The sequence below is a fragment of the Myxocyprinus asiaticus genome, chromosome 2 (genome assembly GCF_019703515.2).
Source record: "Myxocyprinus asiaticus isolate MX2 ecotype Aquarium Trade chromosome 2, UBuf_Myxa_2, whole genome shotgun sequence".
NCBI lineage: Eukaryota > Metazoa > Chordata > Actinopteri > Cypriniformes > Catostomidae > Myxocyprinus > Myxocyprinus asiaticus.
The window spans coordinates 6,830,710-6,848,044 of record NC_059345.1 but is presented as its reverse complement, the minus strand read 5'-3'; the positions used below and the strand labels follow the sequence as shown (position 1 = coordinate 6,848,044).

Here is a 17,335-nt window from a genome sequence, read left to right as displayed (position 1 = left end):
ACTCTTTGTCTTTGCCTGCCATAGTAAAGTGTAAAAGTATTTTTTTTGTATTTTTGGACATATTATAAATTGATTTTAAAAACTATCGGCTGATTAATCGGTTATCGTCCTATCCCACCATCGTAGCTATCGGTATCAGCAAAATCCACTATCGGTCAACCTTTTGTATAAGAGGTTGACCGATAGTGGATTTTGCCGATACTGATAGCTACAATGGTGGGATATATATGTGTGTGTATATATATATATGTATATGTATATGTATGTATGTGTGTGTGTGTGTGTGTGTGTGTGTGTGTGTGTGTATATATACAGTGTATGTACACCATGGTATTACCATGTTTTTAAGATTTACATGTATGTATATCTTAAAAACATGGTAATACCATGGTAATTCTTCAGAGACTTGCCAAATGCTCTCTTACTCTCGATAAGTTGTCAGTGTTTACCACAACAGCACTTAAAGCAGTATTGATTTCGTTGAGTGTAAGCAGAGAGCTGCTAACTGTGGAACTTTAGATCAAACCAGATCAAACAGCATCGCAATAGTGACGTGAAGCCTCCATCACGCATGCGCAGAGAGGTGTGCGCACACGGGGAGTTTCGCAGGCAGGTAACGCGAGCAGCAACACACCTGTGTTTACATCAAGACACAATGTCTGGATTCGACAGTAACCCCTTTGCCGAGCCAATTGATGTAAATCCTTTTCAGGTAAAGACCGCTTTAATTATCATTATATGTTTGGTAATATATGAAATGTTGAAAGTTTTGTGCGCTGTGAACTTGTTTGGGTGGTTTGTTTGGTTCGGCCTCTGGAAGACTGCGTCATAGTAGTGTTTCGAGATTGACAGGCGCTCAGCCAATCACATTTCAGTGTATGAACGAGGAGCCAATCATCTTCTGATGACGAAGCAGGAAGTGTAATTGTGTTAAAATATATCGCCTTGTTTTACATTGTTTTAAAGCATAAAAACTGAGTTTTTGACAGAACAACATATTCCGTAGCGCTTGTTTATTATTATGTAGTGAACATAGACAATTTTTCCGTCACAAAACGTGCTCAGTAGCGATACATGTCATTGCATGCAGCAGGTGTGAGAACCTTACGTACAAATACAACAGGTGTAAGAACCTTACGTACAAATACAACAGGTGTAAGAACCCTATGTACAAATACAGCAGGTGTAAGAACCTTACGTACCAATACAACAGGTGTAAGAACCTTACGTACCAATACAACAGGTGTAAGAACCTTACGTACAAATACAGCAGTTGTAAGAACCTTACGTACCAATACAACAGGCTTAAGAACCTTACGTACAAATACAACAGGTGTAAGAACCCTATGTACAAATACAACAGGTCCAACTTATATTATAATGCCCCTTACAAACCATACTGTAGCAGTGATGGTATCAGGTGACAAGACTGACTTGAGAATATAAAGAACATTCAGACGTGCCAATTTTTGTGTGTCTGTCAGGATCCATCAGTAACTCAGGTGACCAACGCTGCAGCTGATGGCATCGGAGAGTATAACCCATTCACAGCCGGTGGTCTGGTAAGTATCCTCATTACATAACAAACATAAAAGAAACTCTCTTCTAAACTTCTCATGCTCATCACTCTGTTCCTAGTAAAAAAAAAAATTGCAACGGAAAATAATATAGGATTGCTAATGGAGTCGTCATGTCGATCCAGTCATAATGGGACAAAATAAGAATTTATATGTTATTGATAATATCAACCAAAAAAATTTTATAATAGCCATATTTTAGGATTACAGATAGGGCAATAGGTAGGCTACACATCTAAAAACAAGCTGAGAACTGTGTCTGAATTATGTTATTGCTGTTTTATACATCTGTAAATCAAGATATTGCCTAAACGGTGCTCTTCACATTGGTCCTTTTAGCAGCATGAAAAAGAAAACTGTTTAGATTCAATATAAATTATACACAGAAATCTGTGATTGGTAACAATGCTCAAACGCCGCAGAAGATCACATTGAAATTTGGAAATGTTTAGTTCCAAATTCCGATAGAAATTCAATGGAATAGAATGCTCCTTTTGGAATATGTAAAAAAAAAAAAAAAAATCCTGAGCGAATGCCATATAGCATTATTTTACTGCTATATAGCAGTCTGGTTCCGTAAAAAAATTCACATACATTTTTTCCAAAGACAAATTGATTGTCTTAGGTAACTTTAAAACCTTTAAAGACAGGCCTACAGTGCGCTCAGAGGTTGTTTATCAATCGTATGCCTTTGTTTAAGCCATCAGTCTGCATTATTTCAACATTTAAAAATCAATTTGATAGTGGAATTCCTGGTGTACAACTACACTACCCATGTACCAGCAGAGAATGATCCACCAATGAGAGAGAACCGTGACCAACAAAGCCCACGAAAAAGGCCCATCTTCCATGATGTACGCTGAATGACGCAATCCAGTCGGTCTCCCTACACCCTCGAATTACATATATATTTGTATATATCAGAATATTTTGCAGTAAACTTAAAATATATTGTTTATATACTTATAATCAACCTAAAATCTCTCTCTCTCTCTCTCTCTCTCTCTCTCTCTCTCTCTCTCTCTCTCTCTCTCTCTCTCTATATATATATATATATATATATATATATATATATACCGATCGGCCATAACATTAAAACCACCTGCCTAATATTGTGTAGGTCCCCCTCGTGCCACCAAAACAGCGCCAACCCGCATCTCAGAATAGCATTCTGAGATGATATTCTTCTCACTACAATTGTACAGAGTACAACCTTATCTGCGTGATTTTATGCACTGCACTACTGCCGCATGATTGGCTGAATAGAAAATCGCATAGATGATTGTTGGTGCCAGATGGGCTGGTTTGAGTATTGGCGGTATGACCCACTGCCATCAGGGAATACCATTGTCATGAAGGGGTATACCTTGTCTATAACAATGTTTAGGTTGTTGGCACGTGTCAAATTGACGTCCACATGAATGGCTGGACTAGTGTTTCCCAGCAGAACATTGCCCAGAGCATCACACTCCCTCCATCAGCTTTTAGTCTTTCCAAAGTGCATCCTGGTGCCATCACTTCCCCAGATAAACGGCGCACACGTAAACGGCCGTCCACTTGATGTAAAAGAAAACGGGACTCATCGGACCAGGCGATCTTCTTTCACTGCTCCAACGTCCAGTTCCGATGCTTGCGTGCCCATTGTAGGCGCTTTCGACTGTGGACAGGGGTCATCATGGGCATTCTGACCGGTCTACGGCTACGCAGCCCCATACGCAGCAGGGTGCAATGCACTGTGTGTTGTGACACATTTCTCCCATAACTATCATTAATATTTTCTGTGACTTGTGCCACAGTAGACCTTCTGTCGGTTCGGACTGCCCTCGTGTATCGTTGAGCCTTGGGTGCCCAAAACCCTGTTGCCAGTTTGTGGTTTGTGATTGTTCGCTTACCATCTAACCTAATCAGACCTTGACATGTAGCCTTGTTAGGAGATGATCAACGTTATTCGCTTCACCTGTGAGTGAACATAATGTTTTGGCTCATCGGTGTGTATATATATATATATATATATATATACACTGAACAAAATTATAAACGCAACACTTTTGTTTTTGGCCCCATTTTTCATGAGCTGAACTCAAAGATCTAAGACTTTTTCTATGTACACAAAAGGCCTATTTCTCTCAAATATTGTTCACAAATCTGTCTAAATCTGTGTTAGTGAGCACTTCTCCTTTGCCGAGATACTCCATCCACCTCACAGGTGTGGCATATCAAGATGCTGATTAGACAGCATGATTATTGCACAGGTGTGCCTTAGGCTGGCCACAATAAAAGGCCACTCTAAAATGTGCAGTTTTATCACACAGCACAATGCCACAGATGTCGCAAGTTTTGAGGGAGCGTGCAATTGGCATGCTGACTGCAGGAATGTCCACCAGAGCTGTTGCCCGTGAATTGAATGTTCATTTCTCTACCATAAGCCGTCTCCAAAGGCGTTTCAGAGAATTTGGCAGTACATCCAACCGGCCTCACAACCGCAGACCACGTGTAACCACACCAGCCCAGGACCTCCACATCCAGCATCTTCACCTCCAAGATCGTCTGAGACCAGCCACCCGGACAGCTGCTGCAACAATCTGTTTGCATAACCAAAGAATTTCTGCACAAACTGTCAGAAACCATCTCAGGGAAGCTCATCTGCATGCTCGTCATCCTCATCGGGGTCTTGACCTGACTGCAGTTCGTCGTCGTAACCGACTTGAGTGGGCAAATGCTCACATTCGATGGTGTCTGGCACTTTGGAGAGGTGTTCTCTTCACGGATGAATCCCGGTTTTCACTGTACAGGGTAGATGGCAGACAGCGTGTATGGCGTCGTGTTGGTGAGCGGTTTGCTAATGTCAACGTTGTGGATTGAGTGGCCCATGGTGGCGGTGGGTTATGGTATGGGCAGGCGTATGTTATGGACAACGAACACAGGTGCATTTTATTGATGGCATTTTGAATGCACAGAGATACCGTGACGAGATCCTGAGGCCCATTGTTGTGCCATTCATCCACGACCATCACCTCATGTTGCAGCATGATAATGCACGGCCCCATGTTGCAAGGATCTGTACACAATTCCTGGAAGCTGAAAACATCCCAGTTCTTGCATGGCCAGCATACTCACCGGACATGTCACCCATTGAGCATGTTTGGGATGCTCTGGATCGGCGTATACGACAGCGTGTTCCAGTTCCTGCCAATATCCAGCAACTTTGCACAGCCATTGAAGAGGAATGGACCAACATTCCATCAACAACCTGATCAACTCTATGCGAAGGAGATGTTGCACTGCGTGAGGCAAATGGTGGTCACACCAGATACTGACTGGTTTTCGGACCCAACCCCCGGACCCCCCAATACAGTAAAACTGCACATTTTAGAGTGGCCTTTTATTGTGGCCAGCCTAAGGCACACTTGTGCAATAATCATGCTGTCTAATCAGCATCTTGATATGCCACACCTGTGAGGTGGATGGAGTATCTCGGCAAAGGAGAAGTGCTCACTAACACAGATTTAGACAGATTTGTGAACATTATTTGAGGGAAATAGGCCTTTTGTGTACATAGAAAAAGTCTTAGATCTTTGAGTTCAGCTCATGAAAAATGGGGGCAAAAGCAAAAGTGATGCGTTTATAATTTTGTTCAGTGTGTGTATATATATATATATATATATATATATACACAATACTGTGCAAAAGTTTTAGGCACTTGTGAAAAATGTTGCATAGTAAGGATTTCTTCAATAATAATGTCATAAATAGTTTTCATTTATCAGTTAACATAATACAAATCCAGTAAACATAAAAAAAAACTAAATCAATATTTGGTGTGGCCACCTTTGCCTTTAAAACAGCACCAATTCTCCTAGGTACACCTGGACAGATAGGATGTTCCAAGCTTCTTGGAGAATTCACCACAGTTCTTCTATCTATTTAGGCTGTCTCAATTGCTTCTGTCTCTTTATGTAATCTCAGACTGACACGATGTTCAGTGGAGGGCTCTGTGGGGGCCATGACATCTGTTGCAGGGCTCCCTGTTCTTCTATTCTAATCTTTTATATTTGCAAAAGTAATGTTTGGGAGTCTAAAATGTATTTTTCCTATTGACACACTAAAGCTGAAGATATAAATAACCATCTTAAGACAAATGCTTTTGTGAAACATCTTAAGTGCCTAAAATGTTGCACAGTACTGTGTGTGTGTGTGTGTGTATATATATATATATATATATATATATATATATATACACACACACACACACACACACACACAAACTGGTGGCCAAAAGTTTGGAATAATGTACAAATTTTGCTGTTTCGGAAGGAAATTGGTACTTTAATTCATCAAAGTGACATTCAACTGATCACAAAGTATAGTCATGACAATACTGATGTAAAAAAACAGCACCATCACTATTTGAAAAAGTCATTTTTGATCAAATCTAGACAGGCCCCAATTCCAGCAGCCATCACTCCAACACCTTATCCTTGAGTAATCATGCTAAATTGCTAATTTGGTACTAGAAAATCACTTTCCATTATATCAAACACAGTTGAAAGCTATTTTGTTCATTAAATGAAGCTTAACATTGTATTTGTGTTTGTTTTTGAGTTGCCACAGTATGCAATAGACTGACACGCCTCAAGGTCAATATTAGGTCAAAAATGGCAAAAAAGAAACCGCTTTCTCTAGAAATTATCTATCTCATTTCAACTATATGGCTATACAATGCTTTAAATTGCCAAAAAACTGAAGATTTCATACAAAGGTATACACTACAGTCTTCATAGGACAACTGGCTCTAACAAGGACAGAAGGAGATGTGGAAGGCCAGATGTACAACTAAACAAGAGGATAAGTACATCAGAGTCTCTAGTTTGATAAATAGACGCCTCACATGTCCTCAGCTGACAGCTTCATTGAATTCTACCCGCTCAACACCAGTTTAATGTACTACAGTAAAGAGAAGACTCAGGGGTGCAGACTTTATGGGATGAATTGCAAAGAAAAAGCCACTTTTGAAACAGAAAAACAAAAAGAAAAGGTTAGAGTGGGCAAAGAAACACAGACATTGAACAACAGATAATTGGAAAAGAGTGTTATGGATCTTAACCCCATTGAGCTTTTGTGGGATCAGCTAGACTGTAAGGTGCGTGAGAAGTGCCCGACAAGACAGCCACATCTATGGCAAGTGCTACAGGAAGTGTGGGGTGAAATGTCACCTGAGTATCTGGACAAACTGACAGCTAGAATGCCAAGGATCTGCAAAGCTTTCATTGCTGCACATGGAGGATTTTTGGATGAGAAATCTTTGAAGTAGTTTAAGAACTACTGACATTTTTATTTTTTTCAGATTGTAATAGTAGTTTTTCACGTTATTAATGTCCTGACTATACATTGTGATCAGTTGAATGCCACTTTGCTGAATAAAAGCACCAATTTCTTTCCATAAGAGCAAAATCTGTCCATTATTCCAAACATTTGGCCTCCAGTGTATATGTATGTATGTATGTATGTGTGTTTTTTATTCAATTACATAATTTGAATTGTAGTTTGCGCCCTCTTGAATGTACGTGTAAGTACGCAATCTCGTACCTTTGTCATTTTGTTCGATTTTCAAACACTTTTTTGCTTCAAATCAAAGTTTGTAATGTTTTGATTCACCTCAGTGCTGGTTGGTTTGGTTCATGGTTTACAACCCTTTTATGAAGGATTCTATGAAAAGCTTATGGTAAAAATGAATGGGGAAAAATACTTCCAGAACCAAGACGGCTGAAAATGTGGGCAGGCACTGTTGCACTCTGCTGTATTGCTAATAGAATATAATAATATTTTGAAACCAATCCTAAAGGAATCAAATAAAATCCTACTGGATACATTGAAATTCCTAAACTTTAGTTAAATTCTTTAGAATATCTGTTTATTATTATTATTATTATTATTATTATTAACATTATTATCCATAGAAACTTATTTGATTCTTAGAGGATTCCTGTTTGATTCCTTTAGGATTGGTTCCAAATGTTCAAAGAAATTACAATAGAATTACAGTAGAAAACCTTGAGGATTTTTTTTTTACTTTTCCACTGGAACATTTTAAAGCTGTCTGTGTTCTGTATTGATCACAAGCAAAATGTTTGACATGAATTCTCATTGAAGAATGGACGTACCATACCCATCTCAGCTGCATCTCAACCAGCAGTTCTCCAGACAACAGCGGAGCCCAGTCCTCAGGTTAGTACAGCCCTGATTAATGCTGATGCTGCGGAAATTTACATAAGAATGGAATCATGAATGATTTACACAGAAATTAGCATGCGTTTCATGAATAAGGCCAAATATGTCTATGTTTTTGCAAAGTTACATACTTTTTAAATCATTTTGGTGTTGGGGCATAAATCTACATACAGTAAAGAAGCATGTGTGTGTTTTCAACATCAGGCCAGTGTAGCTGCTGGACAGGCTGAGCTCATCCGTCAGCAAGCGGAGCTGGAAAAGAAGGCCGCAGAGCTGGAGCGTAAAGAACAAAGGCTTCGGAATCAAGATTCAGCGCATGGTGAGCAACTGTCACCCACATGGAAATATTGACACACGTCAATACAGTTGACATGATGGAAAACTGTTTATTTACAGGCAGAGAAAACAACTGGCCTCCATTGCCAAGGTTTTTCCCGATAAAACCTTGCTTCTATCAAGATTTTAATGAAGAAATTCCTGTAGAATATCGGAGGGTTTGCAAGATGATGTACTACCTTTGGATGTGTAAGTGAACGCATATTTAACAAAACAATTTATTCTCTCTGTGGGTAGGCAATTGAGTATAGGGCTTGCTCTTAAAGGAATATTCCAGGTTCAATACAAATTAAGCTTAATCTGCGGCATAATGTTAATTACCACAAAAATAATTTTGACTGGTTTCTCCTTTTCTTAAAAAAAACCCCCTAATATCTGGGTTACAGTGATGCACTTAGAATGGAAGGGAATGGGGCCAATCTGTAAACATTAAAATACTCACTGTTTCAGAAGTAAACGTTTTGGAAGTACTGTTTCAAAACTTAAAAAATATGCATTTTAACTTGATTTTAGTGTGATAAAATCATTTACTAACCTTTTTTTTTGTGTGTGTGCATAAAGTTACAGTTGAAGTCAGAAGTTTACATACACTTAGGTTGAAGTCATTAAAACTAATTTTTTAACCACTCCACAGATTTCATAATAGCAAACTATAGATTTGGCAAGTCGTTTAGGACATCTACTTGATGCATGACACGAGTAATTTTTCCCACAATTATTTACAGACAGACTGTTTCACTGTTAATTGACTGTATCACAATTCCAGTGGGTCAGAAGTTTACATACACTAAGTTAACTGTGCCTTTAAGCAGCTTGGAAAATTCCAGAAAATTATGGAAAGTCTTTAGACAAATAGCCAATTAGCTTCTGATAGGAGGTGTACTGAATTGGAGGTGAACCTATGGATATATTTTAAGGCCTATCTTCAAACTCAGTGCCTCTTTGCTTGACATCAAGGAGAAATCAAAAGAAATCAGCCAAGACCTCAGAAAAAAATGTTTGGACCTCCAAAAGTCTGGTTCATCCTTGGGAGCAATTTCCAAATGCTTGAAGGTACCACGTTCATCTGTACAAACAATAGTATGGAAGTATAAACATCATGGGACCACGTAGCCATCATACCGCTCAAGAAGGAGACACATTCTTTCTCCTAGAGATGAACGTAGTTTGGTGTGAAAAGTGCAAATCAATCCCAGAACAACAGCAAAGGACCTTGTGAAGATGTTGGAGAAAACAGGCAGACAAGTATCTATATCCACAGTAAAACGAGTCCTATATCGACATAACCTGAAAGGCTGCTCAGCAAGGAAGAAGCCAATGCTCCAAAACCGCCATAAAGCCAGACTACAATTTGCAAGTTGACATGGGGACAAAGATCTTACTTTTTGGAGAAACGTCCTTTGGTCTGATGAAACAAAAATTGAACTGTTTGGCCATAATAACCATCGTTATGTTTGGAGGAAAAAGGGTGAGGCTTGCAAGCCAAAGAACACCATCCCAACCGTGAAGCATGGGGGTGGCAGCATCATATTGTGGGGGTGATTTGCTGCAGGAGGGACTGGTACACTTCACAAAATAGATGGCATTATGAGGAAGGAAAATGATGTGGATATATTGAAGCAACATCTCAAGACATCAGCCAGGAAGTTAAAGCTCGGTCGCAAATGGGTCTTCCCAATGGACAATGACCCCAAGCATACCTCCAAAGTTGTGGCAAAATGGTTTAAGGACAACAAAGTCAAGGTATTGGAGTGGCCATCACAAAGCCCTGACCTCAATCCGATAGAAAGTTTGTGGGCAGAACTGAAAAAGCGTGTACGAGCAAGGAGGCCTACAAACCTGACTCAGTTACATCAGTTCTGTCTGGAGAAATCGGCCAAAATTCCAGCAACTTATTGTGAGAAGCTTGTGGAAGGCTACCCAAAACATTTGACCCAAGTTAAACAATTTAAAGGCAATGCTACCAAATACTAACAAAGTGTATGTAAACTTCTGTCTTCAACTGTATATCCAATTTTGCAGCTTTGTTGCTAATATGAATACATAATGCTGTAAACCCTAAAACATCAGTAAAAAATAACTATTTAACTTTAAAGCTCAAATAATAGTTTTAACAGAAGAATTATTGTAAGTGCTTTTATAAAATAAGCTTCACATTCCTGCCTTAAAACCCTTCAAAAATCGCCCCATTCACTTCCATTGTAAGTGCCTCGATTTTTGCTCTTTTTTTTTTTTTAAAGAAAAGGAGGAACCAGCTGAAATTATTTTTTGTGGCAATCAACAAAATGCTACAAATGATGTCAGTTGAGCTTAACTAGTATTGAACCCAGAATATTTTAAACCAAAGACTATTCGAAATGTAGTACTAGTGTACGTCTTATGGCATACTGCATACTATGTTTTCAAAAAAGTAGTAAAAAATATATATACAAGCATAAACATTTCAAACAGTAGTACGCTTCATTGTTGTCATATGACCTCACTACGAAGTTTAATTCTCTGTTGTATATTGCATTTGTACAGTATTTTTTCATGCATACAGAAAATGTGTATACTGTGCATAGTACACATACTGCATACTCCAAAAATTGTACAAGTAGAATGGTAGTTGGCGATTCTGAACATACCCCAAATCCTCAAATATTTTCATGACTGTATGTAAATCTAGATATTAAGGCACTTATTCGAATTTGTTTCACAGATCACAGTGTGACACTGTTTCTCAATCTGTTGGCGTGTCTGGCATACTTCACTGTATCTACTCTGAATGGAGTAGACTTTGGACTTTCAATCCTCTGGTTTATTTTGTTCACTCCCGCTGCGCTCCTCTGCTGGTACCGACCTGTATACAAAGCCTTTCAGTAAGTTACATATGGCATCTGAGTAAATCTAATGAAAGGAAATCTTCACCCCAGAATTAAAAATAAAATGAAAAAATAATATTTTGCATTAAAAGTATGAAGCCTGTTTTAAAGCACAGTTCCCCCTAAATTGTTATTACCGTAATGTGTTTTGACGTTTTACTTCAAGGTTTTTTTGTAATACCTATTATTCACAATAGTGGTTCTCATCGCTATAATACAGTATTTTTCTAACTGTATTTCAGTTAAAAAAAAATAAAAAAAAATGTAAACATGCATTTATTACTGTAATAAGAATTTGGATAAAAATGTGCCTAATTGTAATGAAAAATAATGTCACAATTCAAAAAAAAAAAAAAAGAATAATTAAGCTTCATTTATTTTCTTTAAGCAAAATACAATTTCTTATCTTTTTCTAGTTATTTTAGGGGGGTAATATGCCTGGACATGCTCTTGACAGTTTTTGAAATTCACAGATCTTTATTCTTTAAAATACATCTTAATGTGGCTACTGAGTAACTTAAACACATCACATCACATTTTATTTTTATTTTCATTGCAGATCAGACAGCTCCTTCAGTTTCTTCTTTTTCTTCTTCATTTTCTCATTCCAAGTAATAGTGTACATCATACAGAGTGTTGGGATCCCCCGCTGGGGAAACAGGTCAGTAACTCCATCACTCGATGGCACTGGTGGCATTATTTTTTGTTTTTGAATTTTCTTGTGTACTTCCTTTCTTCACGTCTCTGACAAATAATCTGCTGTTTGGTTCATTTTCTGTGGGCTCTGTCATCAAATTTTCCATGGACCTCCTCATGGTTGTTCTCTGGTGAAACATCCTGTTCTGTTCTTAATAAAGTGTCTCTTTAATTAGCTGTTTTCCATTTGTTTCCCTTATGTAATTTTAACAATAATTATTTTGTGTTTGTTTATTAGGGGCCAAGCCCTTAAAGGGACAGTTCACCCAAAAATTCAAATTCCATTATTTACTTCTGCAGAACACAAACAAAGATTTTAAAAAAATATCTCAGCTCTGTAGGTCCATACAATGAACTGAATGGTGATTAGAACTTTGAAGCTCCAAAAAGCATTTAAAGGCAGTATAAAAGTTATCCATAAGACTCCAGTTGTTTAATCCATGTCTTTTAAAGCGGTGTAATCGTGTTTGGGTGAGAACAAACAAAAATGTAACTCTTTTTTCACCGTACATCCTGCCATTACAGTCTCAAGGCACGTTTTTGATTTCAAGCTCGATTACACTTCCAAGTGCGTTACGCATGCGCAGAGCGCTAAATGACGCTATTGGAAGTGTAATTGAGCTTGAAACCTTGATTGCCAAGGAGACTGATGTCAAGATGTATAGTGAATAAGGGGTTAGATTTTTGTCTGTTTTCACCCAAAACCAACTGGATCACTTCAGGGGACATTGATTTATCCACTGGAGTCATGTGGATTACTTTTATGTGCTTTTGGAGCTTCAAAGTTCTGGTCACCATTCACTTGCATTGTATGGACCTACAGAGCTGAGATATTCTTCTAAAAATCTTCATTTGTGTTCAGAAGAAGAAAGAAAGTCATACACATCTGGGATGGCATGAGGGTGAGGAAATGATGAGAGAATGTTCATTTTTGGCTGAACTATCCCTTTAAGATGCAAAGCCTATGTAGTTTTGTTAGTTTTCTTATTATTATTCTTTGTCTGCCATACAATAATAATTGAATGATGGCTCCTAGAAACATGTGGTAATAAGTTGTGAAACTTGTCAAACTCATAGGACATCTCAACTAAGGCTGAAACGAATAGTCGGCGTTATCGACAATGTCAGCAACGGAAAAAAATGTTGTTGTTGAATAGTCGTTTGATCTCATTTTACGTAACATGAGATCACATTAAACTCTAATGATGACGCGTGAGAGCAGCACTGAGGAGAGAAAGAATTACACAGCTCACAGATGCACTCTAAACTTTCCAAACAGCTTCAGGTGACGTAAAGTATGAGGGAATTATAATGCAAAAATACAAAATAAGTGAATACAGAAGCACTCTCGTTGTGAAATATGTAGAGCCAGAGCTGCTGCTCCGCTGAAGCAAAACTTGCGTGTCGAGCATCTTTAAAGGAAACACCCCGGTGTTGTAACGTGATGGCTCGTGACTTATTGTATCATAATATATGTCACTGTGCATTTCTTATCGTGAAGAAAATTGGCAATACACAGCGTTATTAATAAGAGAGAGTTTATTTGTTTTATTGTGAGTTAAAGATGGATTGAAGTGAACAGAAAGGTGAGATAGGGAAGTCTTCACCTCATTATACACTGCAACGAAATACGTTTTTGATTTGTTTTTGTTTTGGCTTGTTTTCCAATATAAATATCTAAAACTCCTTTAAAACAACGTACATTTACTTTTGCAGCTATACAGCAGAAGAAAAAACTGTTATCTGAGAATGTTGAAATAATATTAAAAATACAAATATTTTAAAATATCTAAAAATCATTAAAAAAAAAAAAAAGATTCATTGACCTGAGAAGCAGCATATAAGATATTTAGCTTGCTTTTAGAGGATAGATCTTGAATATAAGTATATTTTGTCTTTACTGCACTCGCAGAAGTATAACCAAGTGAGAAAATACTTACATACAAAATACACTTATATTTAAGATACATTCTCTTAAAGCAAGTCTAAATATCTTATTTGTTGCTTCTCAAGTAAATGTATTTTTAGATCATTTTAAATGGAAAACAAGACAAAAACACTTGATGATAAAAGGATTTTTTGCAGTGAATTTCTTTACTGAATTAAGCTTAATAAAAAGTATTTTTTTACCTTTAATTCAGTGAATGTCATTTAGAGGTATTTTTAAAAGATGATTTTGTCCTCTTTATTGTTAGTAAGCACATTTAATACAACCTTTTAAGTCAGGCGTAAGATGAATAATCGGTTAAGAGCTAATGATTAATCGTTGCAGTAATCGCCGAATAGTCGAATAATCATTCTAATAATCGTTAGATTAATCAATTATCAAAATAATCGTTAGTTGCAGCCCTAGTCTCGACATCTACCAGGTAAAATTTGGGGCCTCTATTGAAAACCCTCTAGCTCAATGTTGTAGGTACGTTTCTGTTTACGACTTTTGAACAATGTGGTTTTAATTTCCATGTGGTAGAAAACGTACTTTTTCAATCTCAACCTAGAAGGTTCATCGGATCATTACCAAATTAGTGTCAGGTAATTTTTAGTTAAGTCAATCTTTATTTATAGAGCACACTTAAAAACAACAGAAGTTGACCCAAAGAGCTTTACAGATCAAAAAACAAAATGACAGAGTGATATTTAAAGTTAAATATAAAGCACAATAAATTAAAAACATTTAAATATAACATCATGTATTTATCCATTTCAAACTATTCAAAAGCTACAGAATAAAAATATGTCTTTAAAGAAGATTTAAAAATGGCTAATGATGAAGCTGACCTCACATGGAAAGGGAGAATATTCCACAGATTAGGACCTATCACAGAAAAGGCACGATCACCCTTAGATCTATAGCGGCAATTTCACAGGAAGCCAGTGTAGAGATGCTAAAAAAGGGGAAATGTGATCCCTTTTTTTTGACCATGTTAAAAGCCTAGCTGCCGCGTTTTGAATTAGCTGTAGGCGAGATAACACAGTTTGAAGCAGACCAATGTACAATGAGTTACAAAAGTCTAACCATGATGTAATAAGTGAGTGGATCACAATTTCCAAGTCTTTATGGGAAAGAAAATGTTTTATTTTAGCGATAGATCTCAGGTGGAAAAGGCTACCCTTGACAACAGCACTGATCTGCTTATTGAAAAGTAATGAGGAGTCTAAAATCACTCCAAGACTCCTCACATGATCTTGTACATTTGACGACAGAGGACCTAACTGGGCAACCAGGCCAGGTAAGGAGGACATGGAGGAACCTAAAATCAAAACTTCAGTTTTGCTTTCATTTAATTGTAAGAAATTGTTTGCCAGCCAATGTTTAATATCTTTGAAGCAATTTAGGGCATTCTCAGATGGACAGTTCTTGTCTACACTCACTGGGAAATAAAATTGGGAATCTTCATCATAACAGTGCTAAGATATGCTGTACTTCTGAAAAATAGAGCTCAGAGGAAGTATATACAGGGAAAATAACAAGGGTCCTAAAATCGACCCTTGAGGGACACCACACTGTAATTGAGCTGACGTAGAAATAAAATGACCTACATTTACAGAGAACGCCCTTTCTTTTAGATAGGATGAAAACCACTGGAGGAAAGTTACTCAATGACTTTTGATATTCCAAAGCAAACCGTTCGCGTGAAATGCTTTAACAAATTCGACGGTGAGGACCCCAAATCTGAAGTAAAGCTGTATCTTGGCAATACTTTTAGATATTAAAATAACATTTATCAAGTGTCCTGAGGAGCCCTGTGATCATTAGAGACTGCTCCCCCTGATGGTCAAAGTTGCAAATAATGGCTTTAGGACTGGTCATCCTAAAATCATAGCTCTGCTGTCATCTGATTCTTTGGATAGTGCTTAGTTAAGTCACAACAAATCTGCTTGCAGCTGTATTTATATTTGTTGATTTGTAAAACTTCAGAACAAAAGTGTCTTCCAAAAATAATGTGTGTGTAATGATTGTCTCCTAGTGGTTGGATCATGGCCATCGCTATGCTCAGAACTAATATAGCAGTGTCGGTGTTTATGATGGTGGTAGCTTGTTTCTTCAGTGTCAACGCTGTGCTGTCAGTCGTCCTACTGAAAATGGTAAATCAATAATACACACTAAATAGTGTATTGCAGGTTTTATTGCATGGGTTTATGCTTGTTTTGTTGTGAACATATACTGTATGCTTTTATTTATCATTGTGTACATGCTGATGTCATGCAGTTAAGCTATATGTCTCATGCTCTTTAGACATACTGTGATTTGATATCATGGAACGTATAGTTTGACACGTACATTGTCTTTACAGGTTCATTCCAAGTACAGGCGGACAGGTGCAAGCTTCCAGAAAGCTCAGGAGGAGTTTTCACAGGGGGTCGTTTCTAACCGAACCTTGCAGACTGCAGCGGCCTCGGCTGCATCTTCAGCTGCACAGGGAGCCTTCCATTAACAGCCACAGATGCTGTGAATTAAAGACTGTGTCTCATTACAACATGATTCCAAAAACTTCCAGCAAACTCTGGTGCAATACATTCATTTGGTACTGAAAATATGTGATGGTAAAGTAGTTTTACCTGGCTTTGGATTGGTGAGAATATGGGTTGTCTATCAGGATATAGGCTGTGCTTTCCTCCTGTATTCCTTTTAATTTAATGAAGGCAAAAATATTGGTGTTTTTATTCACAAGTTATATTCAATTAAAGTGTTTTGAAGGCACCGTCTCTAATTTTGGTCAAATTTGAATTTACATTGAAATTAATGTCTTATTGTTGAGTTAAAGTTGAGTCAGTATGTTTAATTGTACCCCCCTTTGCTATACTTTTTGTATTTACAAACCTTTTAGTGAAGTTTGTGAATGCGGTGTTACATATTGTTTATCGTTTAAATTATTTTACACTGAGTCTTAAAATCCCAGCAAACTTTAGCTGTATGTCGACATACAGTTAAATAGTAGGTGTTCGAAGCAAGAATCTTTCTTTTAGCTTTTGAAATAAATATTGGGGATGTTGGTGGCCCTGCTTCAATAGTTGTGAACTGTATTTATAATGAATAGTACTGTTGTGATAATGTGCTCATCTGTTTGTCACTTTTACTGTCTTGTTACATTCTTAAACTGATGTGATGGTTTTGCAGTGTTCTCAACTATGAACAAAAATATTTGTTTTTAAATTAAGGATATCTTATGTTACTCTGGTTGACTTGGGTGGGCTGCTAATCTGTGTTTGAATGTTTAATTAAATGTATTATGTTTATGTGGTTCATTGCTGCCTTTTTATGTGCAACTTTTAAAATTATTATGCACGTAAAGCACATAAGGGGTGTTTTTTTTTTTTATTGCTAAATATTGCACAGAGAGATGACAAGACAAACATATATTCAAACCATATTCACCTTATGCGCTAGAGAAACTAGCGTGCAGCCATCTTGAAAATTCCGGTCGCGGTTCTATCAATCTATGGTGTGGATGTGAAAGTGCAATTAGCTAGTGAAGTGGATTTACAGGTTATAGAGCTGTCAAAAGCTATCATGAGTATTTTAAAGTGTTCAGGTGATGTCATAACAGAAAGTAGAGCAGAGAGATTTTAAAACCAGAGTACTAAATAAATACACAAGCTCTTACCTTCACACTGTGGATGTACTGATATGCC

General features: G+C 37.4%; 1 protein-coding gene across 2 annotated transcripts; it reads left to right on the top strand.

Annotated features, from left to right (window-relative positions):
* The first annotated feature begins 502 nt into the window (after positions 1 to 502).
* LOC127412043 (secretory carrier-associated membrane protein 2-like) lies at positions 503 to 16,948 on the top strand. Of its 2 annotated transcripts, none has more exons than XM_051648080.1 (9): positions 503 to 712; positions 1,485 to 1,562; positions 7,728 to 7,802; positions 8,010 to 8,124; positions 8,202 to 8,330; positions 10,843 to 11,002; positions 11,565 to 11,666; positions 15,670 to 15,787; positions 15,997 to 16,948. In XM_051648080.1, the coding sequence occupies exons 1-9, from the start codon at positions 572 to 574 to the stop codon at positions 16,135 to 16,137; spliced, it is 1,059 nt and encodes a 352-aa protein (XP_051504040.1). In that variant the 5' UTR covers positions 503 to 571; the 3' UTR covers positions 16,138 to 16,948. The 2 variants fall into 2 exon arrangements, with proteins under 2 accessions (XP_051504040.1, XP_051504044.1); XM_051648084.1 differs by lacking the exon at positions 503 to 712 and adding an exon at positions 805 to 1,093.
* Positions 16,949 to 17,335: the final 387 nt, after the last annotated feature.